Source organism: Pseudochaenichthys georgianus, chromosome 7 (genome assembly GCF_902827115.2).
Source record: "Pseudochaenichthys georgianus chromosome 7, fPseGeo1.2, whole genome shotgun sequence".
NCBI lineage: Eukaryota > Metazoa > Chordata > Actinopteri > Perciformes > Channichthyidae > Pseudochaenichthys > Pseudochaenichthys georgianus.
In genome coordinates, this window is record NC_047509.1 from 11,756,314 (window position 1) to 11,778,599 (window position 22,286).

The 22,286-nt window shown below is 39.2% G+C and overlaps 1 protein-coding gene across 1 annotated transcript in view; it reads left to right on the forward strand.

Moving 5' to 3' along the window:
- The first annotated feature begins 557 nt into the window (after positions 1–557).
- The window catches only part of LOC117449194 (uncharacterized), a 31,792-nt gene continuing 10,063 nt past the window's right edge, over positions 558–22,286 (forward strand). The window contains exons 1-15 of the mRNA XM_034086665.1: positions 558–638; positions 1,588–1,651; positions 1,837–2,998; positions 3,094–3,319; positions 3,441–3,746; positions 3,917–4,094; positions 17,903–18,437; positions 18,824–18,983; positions 19,118–19,234; positions 19,346–19,447; positions 19,553–19,721; positions 19,837–20,428; positions 20,552–20,705; positions 20,807–20,896; positions 20,995–21,190. Of these exons, the coding sequence (XP_033942556.1) occupies positions 1,606–1,651; positions 1,837–2,998; positions 3,094–3,319; positions 3,441–3,746; positions 3,917–4,094; positions 17,903–18,437; positions 18,824–18,983; positions 19,118–19,234; positions 19,346–19,447; positions 19,553–19,721; positions 19,837–20,428; positions 20,552–20,705; positions 20,807–20,896; positions 20,995–21,190 (4,033 nt within the window). The 5' untranslated portion in view covers positions 558–638; positions 1,588–1,605. The remainder of the gene's footprint in view (positions 639–1,587; positions 1,652–1,836; positions 2,999–3,093; positions 3,320–3,440; positions 3,747–3,916; positions 4,095–17,902; positions 18,438–18,823; positions 18,984–19,117; positions 19,235–19,345; positions 19,448–19,552; positions 19,722–19,836; positions 20,429–20,551; positions 20,706–20,806; positions 20,897–20,994; positions 21,191–22,286) is intronic.

The following is a 22,286-nucleotide window of genomic DNA, read 5'->3' on the forward strand; positions in this document are numbered from 1 at the left end:
TATATTCCAAACATTCAATCAATTGAAACATTCGCTGATTGACTTTTGAGTCTTAAAAAAAACTGTTAATAATTCAATTATATGAATAATCAGTGGTATTTTATTCAAACATATACTTTCTATATATCTACTGTATACAAGCAAATGATTGGATAAACAATCATTTAAATAAAGTAATACAATAAATGTTTGGGGGGTAAATGAATAGAAAGTAACAAGTCGAACGTTTCTGTCTCAATATTTCACTATTTTTGTTTATTTAAAAAAAAACTCAAGGTGAGTTTCACATGTGTTAATGTTAATATATCTAATATAAATTGAGTAGCAGTTGAAATGTTTTGGCTCTATGAAACCTGATGTACTTATATAAGTTTGTATCTTCTTGGTCGAATGCATTTATTGTAAATCGCTTTGGATAAAAGCGTCAGCTAAATGCAATGTAATGTAATATAAATAATCTAACTGGTGGGATTTAAGTTTTTGAGACAAGCTGGACAGGAAACCACAGAGCTTTACGCCCGTGAGTAGTTCTCGCGAGATTACGAAACAACAAGGCAGAGAAAATGGAAGGCTGTGCTAGCTAGCTGGCAAGCTGAGCGAATCAAATAATAACTGGAAACAAAACGTTCATATGCAAGGTACGAATTCAGTTTTAGTGACGGTGTTCATTTACTTTCGTACAACATGTGACTCTTGTGTGGGCAGCGTTGGAGACACTTAACTCCGTAGCGTGTCATAGCTCACAGTATAGGAGCTAGCTTCTAGCTAGCTAAATGAGGTGCAAGAGAACAATGTCAGGACAACTACTATCTCTAAGAAGTAGTCTTTGCATCGTTGCACAAGAAGGACGTTTCATGTATACACTTCCACAGCTGCCTGAGATCTAGTAGTGACTAGTGAGGGTGGTTGTTTCGTTTCTTACAGTACATTCAGAGTACTTGGACCCTATGGACTGTACACATAATTATCACTCCTGTTCACGAGTCTTTGCAAAAATGCACACCAGCACTGCATTTGCACCAGACATATTATGGGTACAATCCTAATGTCCTAACACACCTGCCAACCGTGAAATAGTTTTCAATACATACAAACATTATTTGTAAATAACGCAGCTGGATAAGGCATTTAGTAATTGCTCAATTGAGGATTTACATTTACTAGTAACAACGCGGTCTACAGCATATTTAAGACCATATTGCAAAAACGGAACATTATAACCTTTTTGATGTATGGCTGTTGTATTTGACCATATTTGTTTTAGTTCACTGGCCCGAATGAAACGTTGATTAAATGCATGTTGTATGAAGTAGATGTACAAGCTTTTCTAGTAACTTTCCATGTGGAATAGATGACCATGTCTGCATTTTCATGTAGCAGTTGTTAATAATATTATAAAATAAAAAGGTCAAAAGGAAAAGCCTACTATTTACTCATAAACTAATGTGGATGATTTGGTGAAAATTAGGCTTTGGCAGCCATTTCCTCATTGCTTGCAAAAGTACATATTTGTTCTGCATTTATTCATCATCTTACTTGCAAAATTATTAATATGTACTAACAAATTACATCCTATGTTTTTCGTAGCTACCAACACATGTCAATATGGATCCAATGGAAGATAACGACATCATCAATGATTATAATTATGGTAAAATACATACTTTTTTCCATTTATATATATGTTTTTGTTAAGCACTTTGGGTTGAAGCTTGCTTTTTAAAGTGCTATATGCATGACACTTGATGAGTTTCTTAAATGGGCTGACTGGTGCTAAAGATACACATGAAAACGTTTTGAGCTCTGTTAACCCCTTTTGTCTCTGTCTTTCTTTAGAAGAACAGCCAGAAGAGGCTGGTTCGAGTGTTAGGCCGACCATGTCTCAGGTTAAAAAGTCCTGGGGCTTCAGACGGACAACAATCGCCAAAAGGGAGTTCTTGGATGAAGTTGGAGACCTAACAACCAGTCCTCAACCCGTACGCAGAGCCAGAGGTCGTAGATCCAACCCAACACCCCAGCCCTCTCCAGAAACCCAGAGAGTTTCCCGTGGAACCAGGAGTGTAATAGATGATCTCGAGTGGTCTGCCCCATCGTCACCGGTATCAGAGGAGAGCAAGCCCGCCTCCGAAGCCTCAGCAGGAGGGAGCCTAGACCCCAGCTCATGGCAAGATTGCGGGTCTGCCTTCCACACTGCTTTCTCACTGCTTGGTGGAGGTGAGGGTTTGGCACTGGACATGTCAGACACACTGGCAATCCCTGACATTTTGGAAGTCACTGGCTCCCTTGAAGCCTCGCCACCCCAACTCATGGAAGAAACGGAGGTGCCTGATGATAATGAATCTGCTGATGAGATGGAAATCTTTCAGCCTGTTGCACCTGACAATGTGGCAGGAGGAGAAAATGATGACGTTGTTCTGATATCTAGTCAGGAAGAGGACAGTGATTATATGTCTCTGATGCAGATGGAGCAGATAGCTTCAAAAGGCAGACAGGGAGACACAAGAGGTAGAGGGGGGAGTGGTGGAAGAGGAAAGGCCAGAGGAAGGGGGAGAGGCAGAGGAAGAGGTAGGGGAAGAGGTAGAGGACGGGGCAGAGGGAGAAGCAAGGCAGTGGCGCTTCAATCAAGGATTATTGATGAAGAGGACAACGACAATGAGCTGGTGGTAGTTAACCCCGCTGATCAGATGCTGCAGCAATTTCAGGACGAAGACAAAGAAAATGATCCACAAGGCCCTGCTGAAATAGTGATATCCTCTGCTAACTCTGACATCACTCTGAGTCCCACTCAGCAATCTAGCTCAGACTGCATAATCATAGACACTGATTTAGACCACATTACTGATATGACTTCTGGCCAGTACGCTGATGCACCAGAAGAGGAGGAGATGGAGGAGAAGAAAGAAGATACTGACGTAGAAGAGTTTTCACGAATATTAGATGCAGACGGCTCTGATTCCAATGCTCTGTACTGCATCTGTCAGCAGAAGCAAGATAAAAGGTATATTCTGGTAACAACCTCTCTGGGGCATTGGGGGTTTGCATACCTCAACCATCTGTCGGTTTCACTTCCTGATCTCTGCTGTTTTCTTCTAGGTTCATGATCTGCTGTGACATTTGCCAGGATTGGTTTCATGGCGACTGTGTTGGTATCAGTGCAACACAGGGTCGTCAGATGGAGAAGGAAGGGCAAGAGTACGTGTGCCCCCCTTGTACTACAAGGAAGCAGATCCAACTTCAACCAGAGCCTGAGCTTAGCTTTCCTGAATGCTTGACGCTAAGTCCACCCAGTGAAGAACAGGAGGAGCAGAAAGAACTCAAGGTTAGAATTTCATTTTGATTGTGACTGATCTCCAGATGGCTCGTTATCCTTATGCAGTGTTCACACCTACACAACCAAGGGAGTTTTTACATTGCTTACTCACACAAGTCTCTGGTTTCAGGAGACTTTGTCTGCGGTTCAGCAGCAGCAGGAGAAGGAGGATGAGAAGGAAAAGGAGGACGAGGAGAAGGCTCCTGTGATGATGGCAAAGCTTGAGCCCGATGCTGAGATGGAGACAGGCAGCTCTCTTCCTCTGTGCATTGGACCCGAATGCTCCAAACAAGCCCTTCAAGACTCTGTTTACTGTGGCACTGACTGCATCCTGCAGCACGCCGCCTTCACTATGAAGATTCTTTCTGTTCCTAAAGTGCCCAAGCCCAGAGCACGGCCTCAGAGAAAAGCTGCCACTGCCAAACCCAACCCAACGGTAAGTTCTTTATAACATGGACACAGAGAAATTGAGAGAGACTTTAAAGGTGTATAGCAAATTGTTTTCTTATTTAGTCTTTTCTAATTTCTGTCTGATTTAATGTAAATATTTGTTATAGAATGAACTACCTTTTTATTTTTTAACCTAAGCCAATATATTCCTCACAGGTTCAGAGGTCGGGTCGGATGTCAAAGAGATTAGCAGTAAATGCTGAGGAACGTGAAGAGGAGGATGTGAAGGAAGATGATGGAGGGCAAGAGGAGGCTGTGTCTCACTTAGCCTGCGGCCCCAGTCTCACAGAGGTTCAGGCCACTTCCATACCATCGTCTAAGTTTTACACAGCGTGTATGTACCGTTCGCTACTCTTACACATTCAGATCACACAGCAGTTTATACACCATGCACAAAAGGCCTCTTTGGCTTTTCAGATTTTCCTCCCTATTTGAATCCTAGCACTACGTAACACAATCACACACGATCATACACACACAAACAAACAAACACACACACACACTTTCTCTCTCTCTGTGATGACTGATAAGTAGGAGGGGTCAGCATTGGGGTAAGTATGCTCACTTTTACAGTTATTCTTTTGACTCTAAATGCCCAAAATGTGTCTCAACAATGTCAGGATTCACGGATTCACATAAACCTGTCTCATAACTGGTTTAACTAGTAACTACAACACAAAGCGAATGTGTTTCGGGAGTTCTGGGTAGGCAGGGTGATTTGGTATCATTTTATTGAAACACTGCTCTGATGTTCATTCCGATGGACTTTGCAAAGGTCTAGCAAACTCAAAAGGTTCACACTGAAGAATACGTGCTGCAGAAGTCCTTCACTGAATGATGCAAACCAGCTGGAAAGAGCTTAAGTTGGTAAAAAGGAAGTCATTTCACATCAACACACTTGGCAACAGTCTATTACTTCAGAAACATGCCTCGCACTGTGACATAAGCTACTGATGTGTTCATCACTATAACCTGCCGTGCACATAAAGCACAGTGTGTTTTCGCATTCGTATGCACGAAGATGCTCACATACACAACATTATTCATTGTTTGAAATGTTGAACCCCATCATGCCACACATTATATTCTCTTAAAATCAATTTTGACAACTTCAATATCTGATTATTAAAATAAGTTAGACAACCTTAAGTCCTATTTCAGATGTGTAGACACTTGAAAACCTTTTTAATCGATTTTTCTTCCAACATTAAAAACTCATTATAATTTAGTTTTTTTTTTCTAAATGAAATCCAACACAACTTTGCGCACTAGGATCTGCATTCTCCATTTTATTACAGACTGCATGCTTAAAAGACTTCTAAGTGTGTATTTATTTCTCAATATGTAAGAAATTATTCCATTATTGTTTTAGAACAATGAATTTCTTAACTTCCCTAAATATAATAGCCATCTCCAGACGTGTTTTTCAAACCCCCATGTTCAATCACCAGCAATTTCTCCAGATTTGTCAGCATAATTATTAGTAGTCCTATGCCTCTACGAGGCAAGATCCTTTTTGTTTTGGTTTGCAATTGGAACTAAGTTGCATTTCACAATGTTCCTTGTCACTCTGTCATGCTCAAAGAACTTTCCACGGATCAGAGAAAACGTTTGCATCATATTACAACTTACAGTGCCTTAACCATCAACACCAACAAGCAAACAGAAACACTGTGATTTCAGAAACAAACAGAAACACTGACATTAGCTGGGATAGGATTTTGAATGAAAAAGAACTGGGCATCTGGTGAGGAGGAGGAGGAGGAGGAGGAGGAGGATGAATTGAGTCCTCCAGAGACTCAGGGGGGACTGGAGGATTCATCAGTGCAGGTGCTTGGAGGAAGTTCCACCTGGACTTCACCAAACAGCGGATGGGAGATTGTGTCACATTTCCATGAAGATGATTTGGAAGTGTCAGCCTGCCTTGTGCTGCGCTCCTCCGAGCCTCTGAGAAAAACCTGGCCCCTCCTGCAAATGAAGAAAGAGAACAGTTGAATTCACACGCAAGCTAGAGATTAGGGAAAGACATCATTTCGGTCAATGAGTGTGGGTATAGTGGTTAAATAACCCTTTGTGGGTTTTATTAAGTCAGATTTTTTTCCATTAATAGCTTGAAAATAATATAATACATGTATGCTATAGTCTGAACCCCTTAGTTTTTCGTGTACACTCGCATATGCATCCATTTATATTCATACCAACAGCAGGGAACAACATCTCTGTCTTCTCAAACACATTTCTTTGCTTTTCTTTTGAATGCTGACCTGGGGTCAGCTTCTTCTTCCTTCTCCCACTACTGTAGAATTTACAAACTGAACAAAAGCCATCAAACCTTACACTTACAAATACACTTCACAAATGTATTCAATATAAAGGAACCTAAAGAAGACCGAAGGTCTCTATCAGAATCCGCTTTACTTGCCAGCGCTGTGTACATATAAGGAATTTGACTCGTGCTGATTTTTATGTTGCTCTTATTGTAATTTCACACAGTTCCAACTATATAGAAATAGAATAAAAACAAAGCCAAACAAAGATAGGAAAAATAAACACTAGTTACAACAGTTATCTACTAACAAATAGGTCAGAATAGAAAATGTATATACGTTTGTATAGTTTACTGATACAGAGATGTACGCATTAACACATTGGTTTAAAAGGCCATAGCCAAAGGACTATAGTTTTTTTGATAGAAATATCAAAATGTTAGGATCTTTAGTACGTTTGGATCAATACTTGGACATGAATCACAACACACTACTACTACTACTACTACAATATTAGAAATACAAATGATAACAGGAAGACTACTTAAATGAGAAATCCATTTACAAAAGTCCAGCAGTCCATCTTGGTGATCACCTGTTGCATTCACTCCTGCTTGACGCCTCAATGATCCTCTGAATGTGGAGCTGTGGGCGCTGCCACATCTCCAGAGAAGGTCCTAGAGCTGCTCGACTCACTGCAGGCAGAGGTCCCGTCTCCAGCTGTTGGGTTGCAGGTTGTCTCACATGTTCACAATGGGTTTGAGATCAGGATCCAACGAGCAGTCCTCAGGGCAGGTGTTGCCTGATGAATGGTGGTGTTTTTTGAGTTGCTGCACAATTTCATTCCTGCATCACTTGACATCATGGATAAAGTGACCCAAACTTAAAGATATGGCTTTTTGAAGAAGACAAAATGTGTTTATTGCTCCTGAGGCACCTCAAAGTCATCCTCAGGGAGAATGTCAAGGAGCAAGTCTTGGTGTCTTACTGTAATGCAGGTGGTAGTTAAAGTCAAAAAGTAGTTTTCTCCACCCTGGTCGATAGTTTACAACATTTCCACGTCCTTGATAACAGATTTCCTTAAAATCCATCCAACAAAAGAATGCAAAGTTTGACCTTTAAAATATGAACATTTACAGCATGTTTAAAGAACATGATCAGTATGAGATTACTAGTCATTGGAAGAGTGGGTTTGGGGTTTGAATCATAGTTTAATTTCAATTTCTGCTCGACACTCCAAGGACCCATAAGCGCAAGGCTGGACGACACACACAGTCTGTAGCGCTGGAGTTGCCTTCAATGATAACCCGGTCTCAGTTGCCCCACGTCTGTTTGTTTCGTTAACCTTCCACTTGGGACTGTGATCTATTCCATAGAGCAGCATGCCTTCTTTTTTCAAGTATATTAAAGGGCCCATGTCATGGCCATTTCTACTGATCATAATTCCATTGTTGAGGTCTACTAAAATAGATTTACATTGTGCAATTTTCCAAACTCACATTGGTTTCTCATACAGCATCTCTGTAAAGTATGTGTATTCACTCTCTGTCCTAAACGGCTTGTTGGAGCTCCTGCCCCCCCCTCCCTGTGAGCCCAGTGTGCTCTGATTGGTCGGGACGTTGCGAGGCTCGCTGCTCAATGATCTGGCTTACTGGTGTGGTTTCCGGGTCGACGATACAGCGGGACAGCGCAAAACTCATCCTGAGCACACACAAACACTCACAGCCGAAGTAAAAACAATAAGTGTGGCTTGATATTGAGTAAGAAAAAGGTTTATAAACGCTGTGAGAATGGGTCTGCGGAGAGCATTTCTCTGCGATCCCAACTCGTCTATTACCAACCAGGGAGCTCTATGCAAGTCAATGGGACTCCCTGTTAGTTTACATGCATACAAACCTTCATAACGCACAAGGGGACAGGTAATAACCAGAAAAGCATGACATGGGACCTTTTAAATATATCAAAACACAACTAGTTAGAGGGAATTGCAATTGAACCTTTTTACTAAAATTGTTGAATCAATAATGAATTATGAAACTAAAGCTACGGAGTAAAAGAACATTTTGGTCCTTAAAGTTAGAAGTAAATGTTTTACCATGGTAGCTGTAAATACCATGGAATACTCATTGAGTTGCAACAATGAGGCGTCATTCGTAAAAGTCTAGCGAATACATAATACTCATCACCTCTCAATGTTTGAATTACGGGCAAGTGAGAAGGTTTCATTTTCACACGTACATCAATTTGCACCATGGTTGTAATTGCCGTCACTCGTTCTTCATCCAAAAATGGCAGAATATGCGTTTGAAAACTCTTAAATCGATTGATTTCCTTCCTTTCCCAGTTTCTTGTCATATTCAAGTGAATATCTTTGGGTTTCGTACTGATGCAACATGACATGTATTCAAGACATCACTTTAGACTTTTGAGAAAGAAGGATCGACATTTTTCACTATTTTCTTATATTTCAGGCTAAATGGAAAACATTGTAGATTAATCCTTAATCAAATTGAAAATAATAATTAGTTTCAGCCCATCAGAATATAAAAAAAAAATGTTTTAAAGTCGGAATCATTAAAAGTGGGGTAGGTAATTCACTTCAGAAACACTTTTTATATTCCATGGAACGCTCTAACATCCCGATAGCAATGAATACATTAAATGCTTTGACAATAAATACATTAAAATAAAATATCTGTGGAAGCCGTGGCGCGACCAATCATCTGAGCCGGCCCGGCTAAAGTAACTGGATGGCCTACCTGCCTGTCAGCCTTCCATCTCGTGCACAAACTTATCTCGTGCGCTCATTGGTCATGTGCGCGTTCGAGTGTGTTGGAGGAGGGGCTCTGTAAGGAAAGGGCAGATTTTTTTCGGCTGGGTATTTTCAAATTCTAACTTAACTCTAACGAGCTGGTTTCTCCAAAATTACCTACCCTACCTTTAAGGGCTCCAGACACAAAACAGAAATGCTTTAATCACAGTTTCCTCACCTTTGTGGTTAAGTGCACACTTTTATAGATTCACAGAAGAAACAGAGTGGGAGATGATGACGGGGGACCGACAGTACATTCTTTCACTGGTACCCGATCTCATTCATTTAGAAGAGTTTGTTTTCATTTATTTGCCTTCATGTATATCGCTCTACGGGGAGGGACGCAACACGTTTTAAATGTTTACATGTAATGTGTTGTTTATCGGCTCAAAATATTTGAGCTGACAACAGCTAAATCTACACATTTAAATGAATGTAGCAGTGAGTGAAATTAGTTATGTTCCTTTCTTCTCGCCCCCAAGTGGGAGCTGCTGTTGCAAAGAGCCACTTCTTTCTGCTTCATTGTCTTCCACTTGTGACTTTAGCTGAACTCTAAATGGTTATTGAAATGAAACTTGAGTCATAATCGGTTTCATTCAAGAAAAAACACACACAATGAAACCCAACCGAGCAACAAAGTATTCCCATCATGGACACTTTGAAACTGACCAGCAGGCCCATTGAACTGTTTTTCTTTTCAAACTGTTACCCGACTTATGAAACCCACAGGTGGCTTTTTGAACACTCAAAACTCTTGGGTGCATTCACATAAAGCCAATGTATTTTTACATGGGTGTGATGGTATGATTGTATTAGATAAAACCATTTGACAGGGTTAGATCGAAGCTCCCTGAGGCCTGTTGATCTATTTTGAGCTGTTTTAACAGAATGATGAATCCACTCATATAATGCTTTGTGTGAAGTTCTGTCATGGTCAATCAAGATAAGATCCCCCCATTCACGTATGTCAGTATTGGTAAATTCCTTAATAGGACACTAGTTTTCTTAATAGTGACACAAAATGCGCTATTTAATTTATTCTTGATTAAATAATGTATTTCTTATTGCATTATTTACACTGTACAGTTTAGACTTTGAGTGCAGTGAGCATGTGGTACAACAGACATGGGAGAGGCATGTGATTTCTGTTAGTTTCAGTGACTCAAGTAAGAGGTCCCTTTGGGATAGTGTTATTTGTTTCACTGTCAGTGCTCACATAATAGCATGTGTATGTTTTAGGATTTTCAGCCAACATCTATTTGCATTTCTCCTCCTTTGCAGGTGTTTATCTCTTTAAAACTCCATTACTCCAGTTGCTTCATAACGTGCTCTCAAAGCTTGTATCTCCTATGCATATTTCCGACAGACTAATCATTTCAATACCTCAGTATTTAATTGTGAAACACAAGCACCCTCTACTGGCCAAACAAATAATGTGCAACCACAAAGAAAACGACTGACATTCCCAGCATTACACCACAGATTCTAAGATACCAACTCATTGTAGTGCAGCCCTTGACAGGCACACTCTTCAACTTGGAACAACAACCAATACAAATGGTATTGTGTTTTCGAATCCAACCATACAGTGAATTGTCCCTAAAGTGAAATGTGTTGTGAACCATGCAGCACGGTGTCATGAAAGATCTAATCATTGCTTCCACTTTCCGTTGATACGAGACTGACCCCATCGTGTTGCCTTTATGTTTCCTTAAGTGAGCCTTATAGTGATTTTATTGACTGACTTTCTTCTGCATCACCACGAACACATTTTTAGTAAGGGTGAAAAGATGGAGTCAACATAAATCCAAACAGTAATTTTATAAAAGGGGAATTCCTATATCTTCGCCCACAGACACGTCAACCAAAAGTATTTGACAGTGAGCTTTACTCGCTAGTGAAATAGACATGTAGGACATAATGTTACCAAAGGTAAAGGAAACTAAATCATTTTTGGGGAAATGTGCTAATTTGTCCTTCTCAGTGGAAGTTACATGAGAAGATTGATACCACTGTCAATGTGTAGCGAGCAGCAAGTTAGCTCGGTGCTTCAGGAGATTAACGTTATCCAATGTATCATAAATGACTGAATGGGTTATCCCAAAAAGATGGTTAATTAGTGAGCTTTTTGGGCACATGTTGTTGCATTAAGACACTGTTTTTTAGTATTGACTGGTGAGCTCGGATAACATTACATAATCCTGTCTCCAGCTTCATATTTGCAGACATGATCAAATGATGAAACTTTTGGCGGGAAAACAAAAACGTGTATAGAGTGCTACAGGAATGAGCCCTAAATCCTGGAATAAAGTAAGGATTTCAGCACTTTCAGTTCGCTGGCCTCAAAGAAAATGGGATTTTTGAATGCCTGAAAAAAGGTCTATGGCAAAACGACATTCTGACATTCTGTTCCTATAATACAGCAGTACATATTTTTATTTGACAATTTATTGAACATGTTAGAAACAAAACAGACACTAATAATTATTATTATTATAACAAAGGGAAGCAAAATATAAAAAAACGTTCAAGGTATATAAAAGATAAATTCTCAAATAGTTTCCGTCATGTTCAAAATGTTGAAGCGTTTACGTGTCTTAAAGAAGGCAGTTGCTAACACTGGTCCACCATTAGCTAAATGGGAGTTACATGAGTTATGCAACCGTAATAGTTTTCCTTATAGTAGCTTTTTACTTTTGGTGAATTTACGCCTTATATTATTTCTATTAATGATAATCGTCATTATCATAATGATTATATTTCTGAGCTCGTTATCCACAGAGGGAGGGGGGGGGCGTTCACTTTGGGAGTGTGCTTTTCCCGAATATTTGACTGTCTTAAATGTTTTGTAGATTCTATTTTAAGAGTGTATTTTAGCTGCTCTAATGAAGTGGCTATAGATGGCAATGACAGTCTGTTAGTCAGTGACTCATCCACTTTGGTCCTGACTGAAACATCTCCGCAATTATTGGATTGGATTTAGACACATTTGTGAGATGGACTTTAAAGGTAAAGACAGTTTGTAAATGTAATCTGTAGCTTTGAATGTTTTAAACAAATATGTGGCATTGTTAGGCTATTCACACACTGTAGTCATTGCCATTTTAGAGAAAATATAAAATGTTCACACATGAAAGCAAGTGACCAAATGCAGAGCTAAAGCGAGGGAAGTGGAAACCTACTGTTCCTGGCAAATTTGATTTGGGCAAATTAATTTGTTAAAGTGGAAATGTGGTTTATCTGCAAATGGAGGCCTGTAAAGGTTAATACTACAGATCAGAACACGACAAGTTCTGATCTGTTGTTGATTTGTTAGTATCTAAATTACTGACTATAAGACTGGATTTATATTTGTTTCGCTTAACAAATAAAAGATGGGAGCAGAAATTCAAAGGTCTGAAACCAGGCTTTGTACCTATACTCAACACAAGGAAGTGAATATGTTAAATGCTTGAGAACAAGTTCAAGATGTAAGATGTTTCAATTTTGTTGTCATTTTATTCTTAGGCAAGGCAAGTTTATGTAGCACCTTTCAACACAAGGTCATTCAAAGTGATTTACAAAAATGAAAGTCATTAAGAAAATGGCATTTAAAAACAGTCATTAAAAAGCAAAGATAATAAAATAAACATTAAAAGGAAAAATACATGGATAAAAGTTACAGTGCAGTTTAAGATATGAATAGTTCAATTAAAAGCAGCGACAAAAAGAAAAGTCTTCTTGCTGGATTTAAAAGTAGTCAGAGTTGCAGCGGACCTGCAGGTTTCTGGGAGTTTGTTCCAGATATTTGGAGCATAATAACTGAACGCTGCTTCTCCATGTTTAGTTCTGACTCTGGGGACAGAAAGCTGACCAGTCCCTGAAGACCTGAGGGATCTGGATGGTTCATAATTTAGCAGGAGGTCAGAAATGTATTTTGGGCCTAAACCATTCAGTGCTTTATAAACCAGCAGCAGTATCACAGAAAACGGCAAAACCGCAATCGCTAAGCATCCAAATCTCAGAGGTTATATTCTGCAAGAAGGGTCTCCTCTTCAACTATATGTACGTTTTAGGAAAGAAGAAAAGCTATTAAACGTATAAAACATCTTACTCCATCAAATCTTTCATTGTGAACAGTAACTCATAAAAGACACAATGGCTTTTTATGGAGCTGCTCAAAATGTATACTTAAAGAGAACAGTGCCTTGATAAAAGATACATGCTGTTGGGAGTAGAGTTATGTCATCATTTACTCAACATCTTGAGTACAATCCTACGGTGCCCCCCTGGTGACATTGGTGAGAAAAATATTAATACGTGGCCACGTACAAATATTTTTAGTGAATTACTGAGTTTAGGCACGTTAATAAAGTTTTAATGAAGTTTACTACAGTATATTCATATTTGTCAGTGCTTTCATGTAAATTCGGCAAACATAAACGATCGTGGTGAAGATGATGATTAAATTAGAATTAAAAATCGAGAGCATTTCCTCCCGTTCGTTTTTGGAGCCGGCGGGCTTCCTGATGTTTTTTGTACAGTAGTTGTGGACTAACCAACATTATTTTGTTAAATAAAAACATGGTGTTGTTTTGTAGCCTAAATGATTACATGTCTCTTATTTAGATCCTATCCGTGACATATGGATCTTAACAAAGATCCGCCATACAGCCTACCAGACATAAATCTACCGTACTATATCAGAGTCCATGATCCATTGCAGCTGGCTGCATTATAATTAAATGTATTTATCAAGGGGGCGGTCTCAATTCACGCTGGAGGTTTTCCTTTGAGCGAGGGCAGACCCCGTGCCGGCCACGGCCCTCGCGTTTCAAACTGTCTGAAATTAGGTGCTACATCTGTAGTGTTGTCACTCAGTCATCAGTTTCTACAGACTATCTGGATTTAGTTATTGCGTAATAATTATTATGTTCCCACAAATTACTAATTTGTGGGAACATAATAACTAATTTGTGGCCACGCATTATTAATACGTGGCCACAAATTAATATTTGTCTCACCAATGTCACCAGGGGTCTCCGTACTATCCAGCAAAACACGAAAACACAATTGATGTGTACATTGAATATATTTTCAAACAGAGCGATCCCTTTGGGATGTAACAGTATTTAATATCAGTGTTTATTAGAGTTAGCAACAGAGAACAGTTTTGCTGTTTGGACTCGATCGATGCCTGGCTTCTTCATTAATCGTAGGCCTATATGATGAGAGATACATCAGGATACCAGGAGTGGAAAGGCTGCTGGCGGTGGTGGAGTAAAGCCAGCAGGTGGTTAATGAAATCTCAGTTGAATCACTTCGAGGTGATGGCGAGATGGTGGGCTGCACAGTAGTAGGTCTGACAGAATTGCTGTGATATTTAAAGAACAGCATCTAAGGACTGATTGGCTGCAAGAAAGATCATTGTGTCTAACCATGGTGACGTCAGGGTAGTGGATGACGTGTCACAGAAGATTAGAGTGAGAGGAACTGGCAGAAATTCACCCTCAGAGGAAAAAATGCAAAGAATGAAAGAAAAATATCTTCCGAGTTGAAGCATCATTACTGAAGACGTAAACGAAGAAAATGCATGTCATCATGTGAGAACTGCATTAATATAAATGATTTAGTTTGACTTTAGTTTGTTAATGTAAATATGAATTGAAAATGTATTTTTGAAGAGTGTATACCGTAGTTTCATTGGTATGTGTGTGCCGAGATTTTTCACACATTGAACAATTGCTTGAATAAAAAGAGTATAGTGTATATATATATATATATAGTAAATAGTAAAATATATCGTATTTATATATATTTAGTATAAATAACTTGAAACCACACATTTGTTACTTGACACACACACACACACACACACACACACACACACACACCACACACACACACACACACACACACACACACACACACACACACACACACACACACACACACACACACACACACACACACACACACACACACACACTCTCAAATCAGAATCATGCACAACTAAAGATTCTTAATTATTTTACTTTTTAACTGATTTTAATATATTTGTAAGCTTATTTACTCAGTTTTCCATTGGTTTAGTTGGTCTACCGGCCCACGGATGATGAACTAAAACATGATCATTCAATCTCTTCCTGTTTCCGGATCCATGAAAGGATGTGTCCCTGTTTTTCTTTTTACTACAATGCACTTTACATAATTAGTCCTTTTTGAATGGACAGCTTGTCACTGCCTAAGTGCCTTTTAGGCATGCTATAAAGTGACAAAGAGGCGGACCTTCTTCTACTATGATAGTTATCTGAGCACTTACATTAAAAGAGGTTCAGTGGGCAGCCCACACCACCGTTTACCTCATTTAATCTGAATGCACAATCCTCAAGTTCTCATGAATCAAAAACAGGATTAATTTAATACTTATTTTAGGTATACGCATAGGTGGAATACATAATTTGATTATTTATTTAATTAAAACACTTATACAAAGTTGTAAAAATACATTGCAAGTACAATTTTACTTTTCTATAGTAAGTACAATTTGTTGAGTATAAGTGCAAGTATAAAAAGTACTAAATGCAAAAGATTGGCTCCTGGGAGTGTTATATTTGTAAATATTTGGGATTTAATTTGTAGCTGGTTGAGGTCAACCTGTTTTTATTTTGTAAGAATTATTCATATTTGTACTATTTTGTATAAATCACTACAGTAATATCTTTCAAATGAAAGGCAGTTAATTCCTTAATTTGTGAAGCTTCAAATATGGATGTTTTTACACGTCTAAACAATTATAAACATATTTGCTAAATAATTACGAAAAAGGATTAATCAACTTCTAATTTGAGCTGTACTTGTTCTTTTCATATATTTTGTGTGCAACGATCAACCCCTGTAAAGTAACTAGCTTTCAATAGGAGAATGGAAAATGACAGGAAAATGCTCAAGTGAAGTAGAAGTACCTCAACTTTGTATTTAAGTAAAGTATTTGAGTAAATGCACACCTCGGTATATGTGTAGGCTTTACCCTGCCATCTTCCTCCTCACTGCTGACCCCTTCTTTAACAAATCCAACAGGGAGAAAACCATTATCTGCTATTTAAACATCTTTATTTCTTTCTTCTTATTTCTATCTACTTCAAACCTTTAGAAAACACATAGGGGGAACACGCTTTAATTGGTGCTGAAGTAAATAAAATGTATAAAGTCAATAGTCATTTAGCAATTAAGGAAGGTGGGGTAGGTAATTCCCTTCAGAAACATGGAATGCTCTTAACATCCCGATGGCAATGAATACATGAAATGCTTTGACAATAAATCCATAAAAAAAAGTCATCTGTGGAAGCCGTGGCGCTGTAAAAAGCCGGGCCGGCTTAAATAACTGGATGGCCTACCTGCCTGTCAGCCTTCCATGTCGTGCACAAACTTATCTCGTGCCCTCATTGGTCATGCGTGCTCGTGTGTTGGAGGAGGGGCTCTGTAAGGAAGTCTGAAGGAAGGGGCAGATTTTTTTTGGCTGCGTACTTTCAAATTCTAGCGCACTCGAGCTGGTTTCTCCATTCTTACCTACCCTACCTTTAAGGAAGAAAACATATTAATATATATAAAACAATTTAATTGAAAAATATAAATTTAAAAGCAATGACTGTTAGGTCAAGAAGATAAGCAATTGAATCAATCAATTGTCTCAGTAGTTATATAAAAAATAAGGACAACTTAAGACTTTTGTTGAAGCATATTCAAAGTATGTATGTATGTATGTCTAAGGATAGAGGGTGTCGTTTTTCTCATACTGATATTCTGAACAATCTGTGCTGTTGTATTTGCTGTAAAGTGTCTCTACTGTAGGCTATTTTTATTATATGTACAGCACTTTGGCTCAACCAAAAATCGCTTATAAATGTGCTATATAAAATGTGCTATATAAATGTGCTATATAAATACAACTTGATTTGATTTGATGTAGGGACAAATAGGGAAAAGTTGATATTTTTATCGCTAGGATTTTCTATCACCTCCAATGTGAGCCATGGAGTTATATAAATATGGACAGGAAATGGAGAAACAGCTTGTTAAACTATTCAAGTACATTCAAGTCAAAGCATCTCCTTGCTGACTTGGATTTGGTGCTTCACATGAATTCTATTCATCTCAAAAACAGACAATAGATCCCATTTATCCATTTATTTGTAATCAAATATGCAATTTTCCTCATATGTATACAAATGACCTTTCTAATGTCATATTTATCACAGGTTTGAGAACCAGAGAATACTTGTCATAAATGTCAAATGCATTCAACTATTATTCATATCCTTCAAATGGCCTTTACCTACTGCAAACAAAGAAGGATATTGCCAAGCAGGTGAATGTTGTTGCATCCTATGAGAGAACTGTGGAAGAAGATAAACATTTTAGTGATATTTCAAAATTGAAAGTCACTAGAGGACACAAGGAATAACTGCGAGAGTGCTTCCATAAACCGCACATTGGAGCCTTCACTGTAGGCGTGTTGTCTTTGAGATTTTTCCATAAGGGGATATTGATATTTATCTTTTACCCCTGAAACCCTTTGGTGAGTGAGGGTCTGTCAAATGTTTTACTGAGCTTTCTCATGAATATTGTTGGGACCTTTAAAGCACTTTAGCATGTAAAATAGGCCTAAAAGGTCATATTAACAAAGCCTTGAATTGAGAAATTAAACTTTGAAGAAAAAATGAAAACAGATTATTATTTTAGGAAAGTTAATTTGCACATTGCATGAAGCAAAAATAGAAAAATCTGTTTCTGCTGCATCTATGTGTCTGTAACCATCAACATGACTGAAAGAATACCCCTTCCTACACCCTGGGATTGCCTGGTTGCTGACCAGGCTTTACCACGCCCCTCTCCCAATGTCAGCCCATAGCCCTGGAAAGGATAAGTCCCTTTTTAAATGGAAAGATAATTGTTTTAATTATAGCCATCCGATTTTTCAATACATTTCTAAAAACAACTTTTCTTGCACAAGTTGGTTTATATCACAAAGGTTAGATAGTCCTTCATATTTACACGATGCCTTGCTTTTCTTTTTTCTAACAGCAACAAAGGACAATGAACAGGTAGAGGCAGACAGTGAGGTTGCAACTTCTACCAAACCACCTGCAGATGAGACCTCGACTGATGTTGCCCCCTCTTCCCAGCCTGCCGCTGAGACACCATCGACACAGAAACACTCTGAAGAACAGGCAAAGCAGCCGACCTACAGTGCAGTGCCTCAGCAGCAATCTGCATATTCAGATCCCTCTATACCACCCAACCCAACAAAAACGAGTGTACCTCCTGCCCCACAATCCCCCTCCACCTCAGCTCCCAGACATCATGAAACAGGGGCTCTTATGGTCACTAAGACCGCGTACGTCATACCAAAGAAGCACCCTGCCCCCCAGGCTCCATCCAGCCACCTGTCGGCCTCAACGTCGGGCCAAAAGCCTTCTTCTGCCCCAACGCTGATGAACGAAACCAGAAATCTGCTGGTGCCCCCTGCACCCAGTGCTCCCTCCTCCAGACCCTCCCAGCCCAATACCCAGGTCAGACAGAGCATCCAGCGCTCCCTCATCAGCATCCTGTTCAAAAGGTGAGAACTGTGTAAGATTTGTATAAAAGTCCTATTATTTACACTTACAACATTTTAAAAATATGCCCTATTGCTGAGGGTTAATGCTGTGAATAGTTTTAGTATGTATAAAAAAAAAATGTATTTGATAAGCATGCCGTGTTGGGTCAGATTACTTTATAATGTAGTCAGTTATTGAAACACAACCCTCTGCACTTTTATAATTAGAAATGTAATCAATTTTACAGATAAAACGTAATCAGGATATAATGTATATGTATTACTTACCTGAAAATGCTGCACTTTATAAAAAATATTAATATAGCCCAATATATATGTTTCACTTTAAACTACATTTGAGTGCAATGATACAATTTTCTTTACTAACTGCGTTTGAATTTTTTAAGGGTGTGTGATTGTGAGGACTTGGAGATGTCAGAGAGTGACATAGCAAAGCTTGTCTCAAGCATTGAGATGGAGATGTTCGACATATTTCGCAACACAGACAGCAAATACATGAACAAGTACAGAACTATTATGTTCAACCTGAAAGACCCGAAAAACAAGGTTTGTGTAATGTTGAAAAAACCCATTTCTACTTGCAATACAGCAAACATTTGCTAAGAGACATGTTTTTTTAAGTCATGTTATAGATAATTATGTTTTTAGAAAACTGACAGTCAGTTTTGGGTTTTCCTTAGGGCTTGTTGTATTGTGTCGTACGTGGAGAGATCAGTCCCTTCAGACTGGCCAGAATGAGCCAGAAGGATATGCAGGCTACCAAAGCATCAGAGCCAAGTGCAAAAGAAACTACAGAGGTAAAGTGTTATAAATATTAAACACAACAACCAAGACAGAATCAGGTATTGTGCTTCAACTTAAAGGATCAAGTTTTCAGAAGTGGTTATCTTTTGCTTTTTTGTATCTAGGTTAAGAATGCAGCTGCTAAAGCGACAAGTTTGCCACAAAAGCCTGAGGCAGTGAAGGTGGATTTGCCCAGTTTGAATCCCACAAGACCTGCTAGAAGCACGGTGTGTACCTTTTCCTTGTTACTCCTGCACCTTATAAAAATGAATCCTGAAAGTACATGGATGTTATGATATCTTTGTGATTTAATTCTATTTGTGTCTGTAAAGTTTGCGTTCCAGGAACAAAAGAAAAACCTTCCTGCTCTTGCTCCCAAGACCAGAACAAGTCAGCCGAACCAGGGCAGTGCTGTACCAGATATTCTCTCCTGCATGCTGAAGGACACAACATCAGAGCACAAAGCTCATCTATTTGACCTGAAATGCAAAATATGCACAGGTGAATTAAAAAGTGATTTCACTATTGCTATACAAAAACTTTGTAGAAATAATTTTCCAATGGCCACTTATTGTTACATTAAGTGTTTTAAATACATTCTTATTTTTTCCTGAAGGTCAAATGCTCGCTGGGGAAGACGAGGAACCGGCAAAGAAAAAACCCAAGATTTCTGAGACAAGAGATAAATATGAACGCTCTTGGAGAAAGTGTGCCGGAGATGACTCTCCTCTGAGGGCCCCACCTGACTCACCTGACATGGATTCTCCAACATCCCTAATGGATTATTCACCCCGTCTTATCATTGACGCTCCAGCGCTGACTATCGTTGAATCCCCAGCGTCCCCTATAATGGACTCTCCAGCCTCCCCTGTCATGGAATCCCCTGCTTCCCCAACTCCAGACACTCCTAAAACTACTACACGAAAGAGATCCTACACACCAGTTGTGATCCCAGCAGTCTCCACAGTTACTATCACAAGGCGTGACCCCCGCACTGCCGCAAACAGGTCTTCTTCGTCTCGAGGCACATCCAGTCCAAGTAACACAACCAATAACCAATCAGTATCTTATTCTATTCGTCAAGAGACTACCTCTGCTTCGCCCTCAGCACCAACGTACTTGGGACCACCAACAAAACCATTACCCAAGTCGATCTTGATGAAGCCATCATCCTCTGCTGATCCCAGACTCTATGGGACATCCTCAAGGTGGTTAAATAACATTATAATAGAATAACTCTTATTTTCTTTGTCAGGTGGTTTACATTTGAGACAAAATCAGCATCATGCGTGAATATGATTATCATTATGCTGTTGTGTTTTGTGTCCCAGGACTGTGATCTCTGAATCCCCAGCAGATGGTGAAACTTCCCAGTTCTTGGCTAAGCATGAGATAGTGTGGAAAGGCTTCCTAAACATGCTCTCTGTGGCCAAGTTTGTCACCAAAGGATATATGGTTTCAGGAACGGCTGAAAATCTCAAAGCGGTATAGTGGTGCACGATAATACATGTTGTATTGAAAAAGATCTGACATTATCAACAGTTGAGTTAAAGAAAATATATTTGCTTTTATTCCCTTGTGTTTAGGATCTACCTGATACCATACAAATAGCAGGACGAATCCTGCCTCAAACAGTGTGGGACTATGTTGCAAAACTAAAGACCTCTGTTACAAAGGCAAGCAGTCGTTTTTCGATTCCTTTTGGTGTCCTGTACAATAGCACTGGATACCTATCAATATATCACGTTTATTATTTTTGTTTTCTGTTTATTAGGAGTTATGTGTGATCCGGTTTCACCCTGCAACAGAGGAGGAAGAGGTGGCCTATGTCTCCCTATTTTCCTACTTCAACAGTAGAGGTCGTTATGGTGTGGTCGCCAATGGCAGCCGTTCCATCAAAGATGTATACCTTGTCCCACTAAGTGCAAAGGAATCAATCCCAACCATACTCCAACCTCTTGACGGACCAGGTGTGATAATCCTTTACATCTTAAAGTGTTTGAGGATAACCTTCGGTATTTTTGGGCTATGTCAACACCTTTAATTACGAAAAACAACAGCTTTCAGGCTGCTATAGCCCCATAAATGAATACATTTCCTGTTTTAATTATTTAAAGGTCTCCTATCATGCTTTTATACATAAATATGTGTCCCCGGTGTGTCAGGGAACTCACAAAGTGTCAGAAACTCTTTTCCTCCATACCCAAATCGCTAAAAAACTGGGGTACAACGGTGCTGATCCAGATTTGCTGCCGATATGACGTAATATCGGAAATGTGGGCTGGCTTTAGACTGACAGCCCTATCAGAAACGTTGCTATCAGAAACAATGCACGATGTGTTTTGGACGTAATATGATCTTTGTTTACATTATCAAGCATCGCTAACACTCAGAGCTAACCTGTACTGGAGAGAGTATGTGTAAAACGCAGGAAATAAAAAAAGGAACTAACCTTGTAGTAAACCTGCAAGAGAAAAAGCATTTGAGCTCCATACTGTTTCAGAAATAATCCTTGATGTGGTTTGGAACATGATATGGCGTTTAATCACGGCAGCATTTAGCTGTATCTGCTGGTAGAAATCTCTATCTTCCCTCTGCAGCTCACAGCTTGCCTTGACGTGCTCAAAAGGGGGCGGGGCCAGCAGCTACAGTCACAGAATCAGAAGTTCTCTAACAGGGCTGAAATAGAGGGATATGAGGGATGTCTAAAATAGGGGTGCAACAACTAATTGACTTAATCGATTAAAATCGATTACCAAATTAGTTGCCAACTAATTCAGTCGTCGATTCGTTGGTGACGTCATCACGTGTGTTTTACGCGCCGTTAAGCTCCAACGTTATTGGTCTTTTTATCGGTACTGGAGACATTTAAAAAATATGTCATGTATTATTGCTACAAAAACATTATATCACAGTCTTAGTGTCGCCAACTCGTTTCTAATATGCAAAAAGACAAACAAATGCGTCTATGATGTATTTTCGATCAGACGAGATCTCTCTCCCCCATCTGTGTGCGAGGGGGCGGGGCAGTTTACACACACACACACGCAGCTGCAACATGCAGCA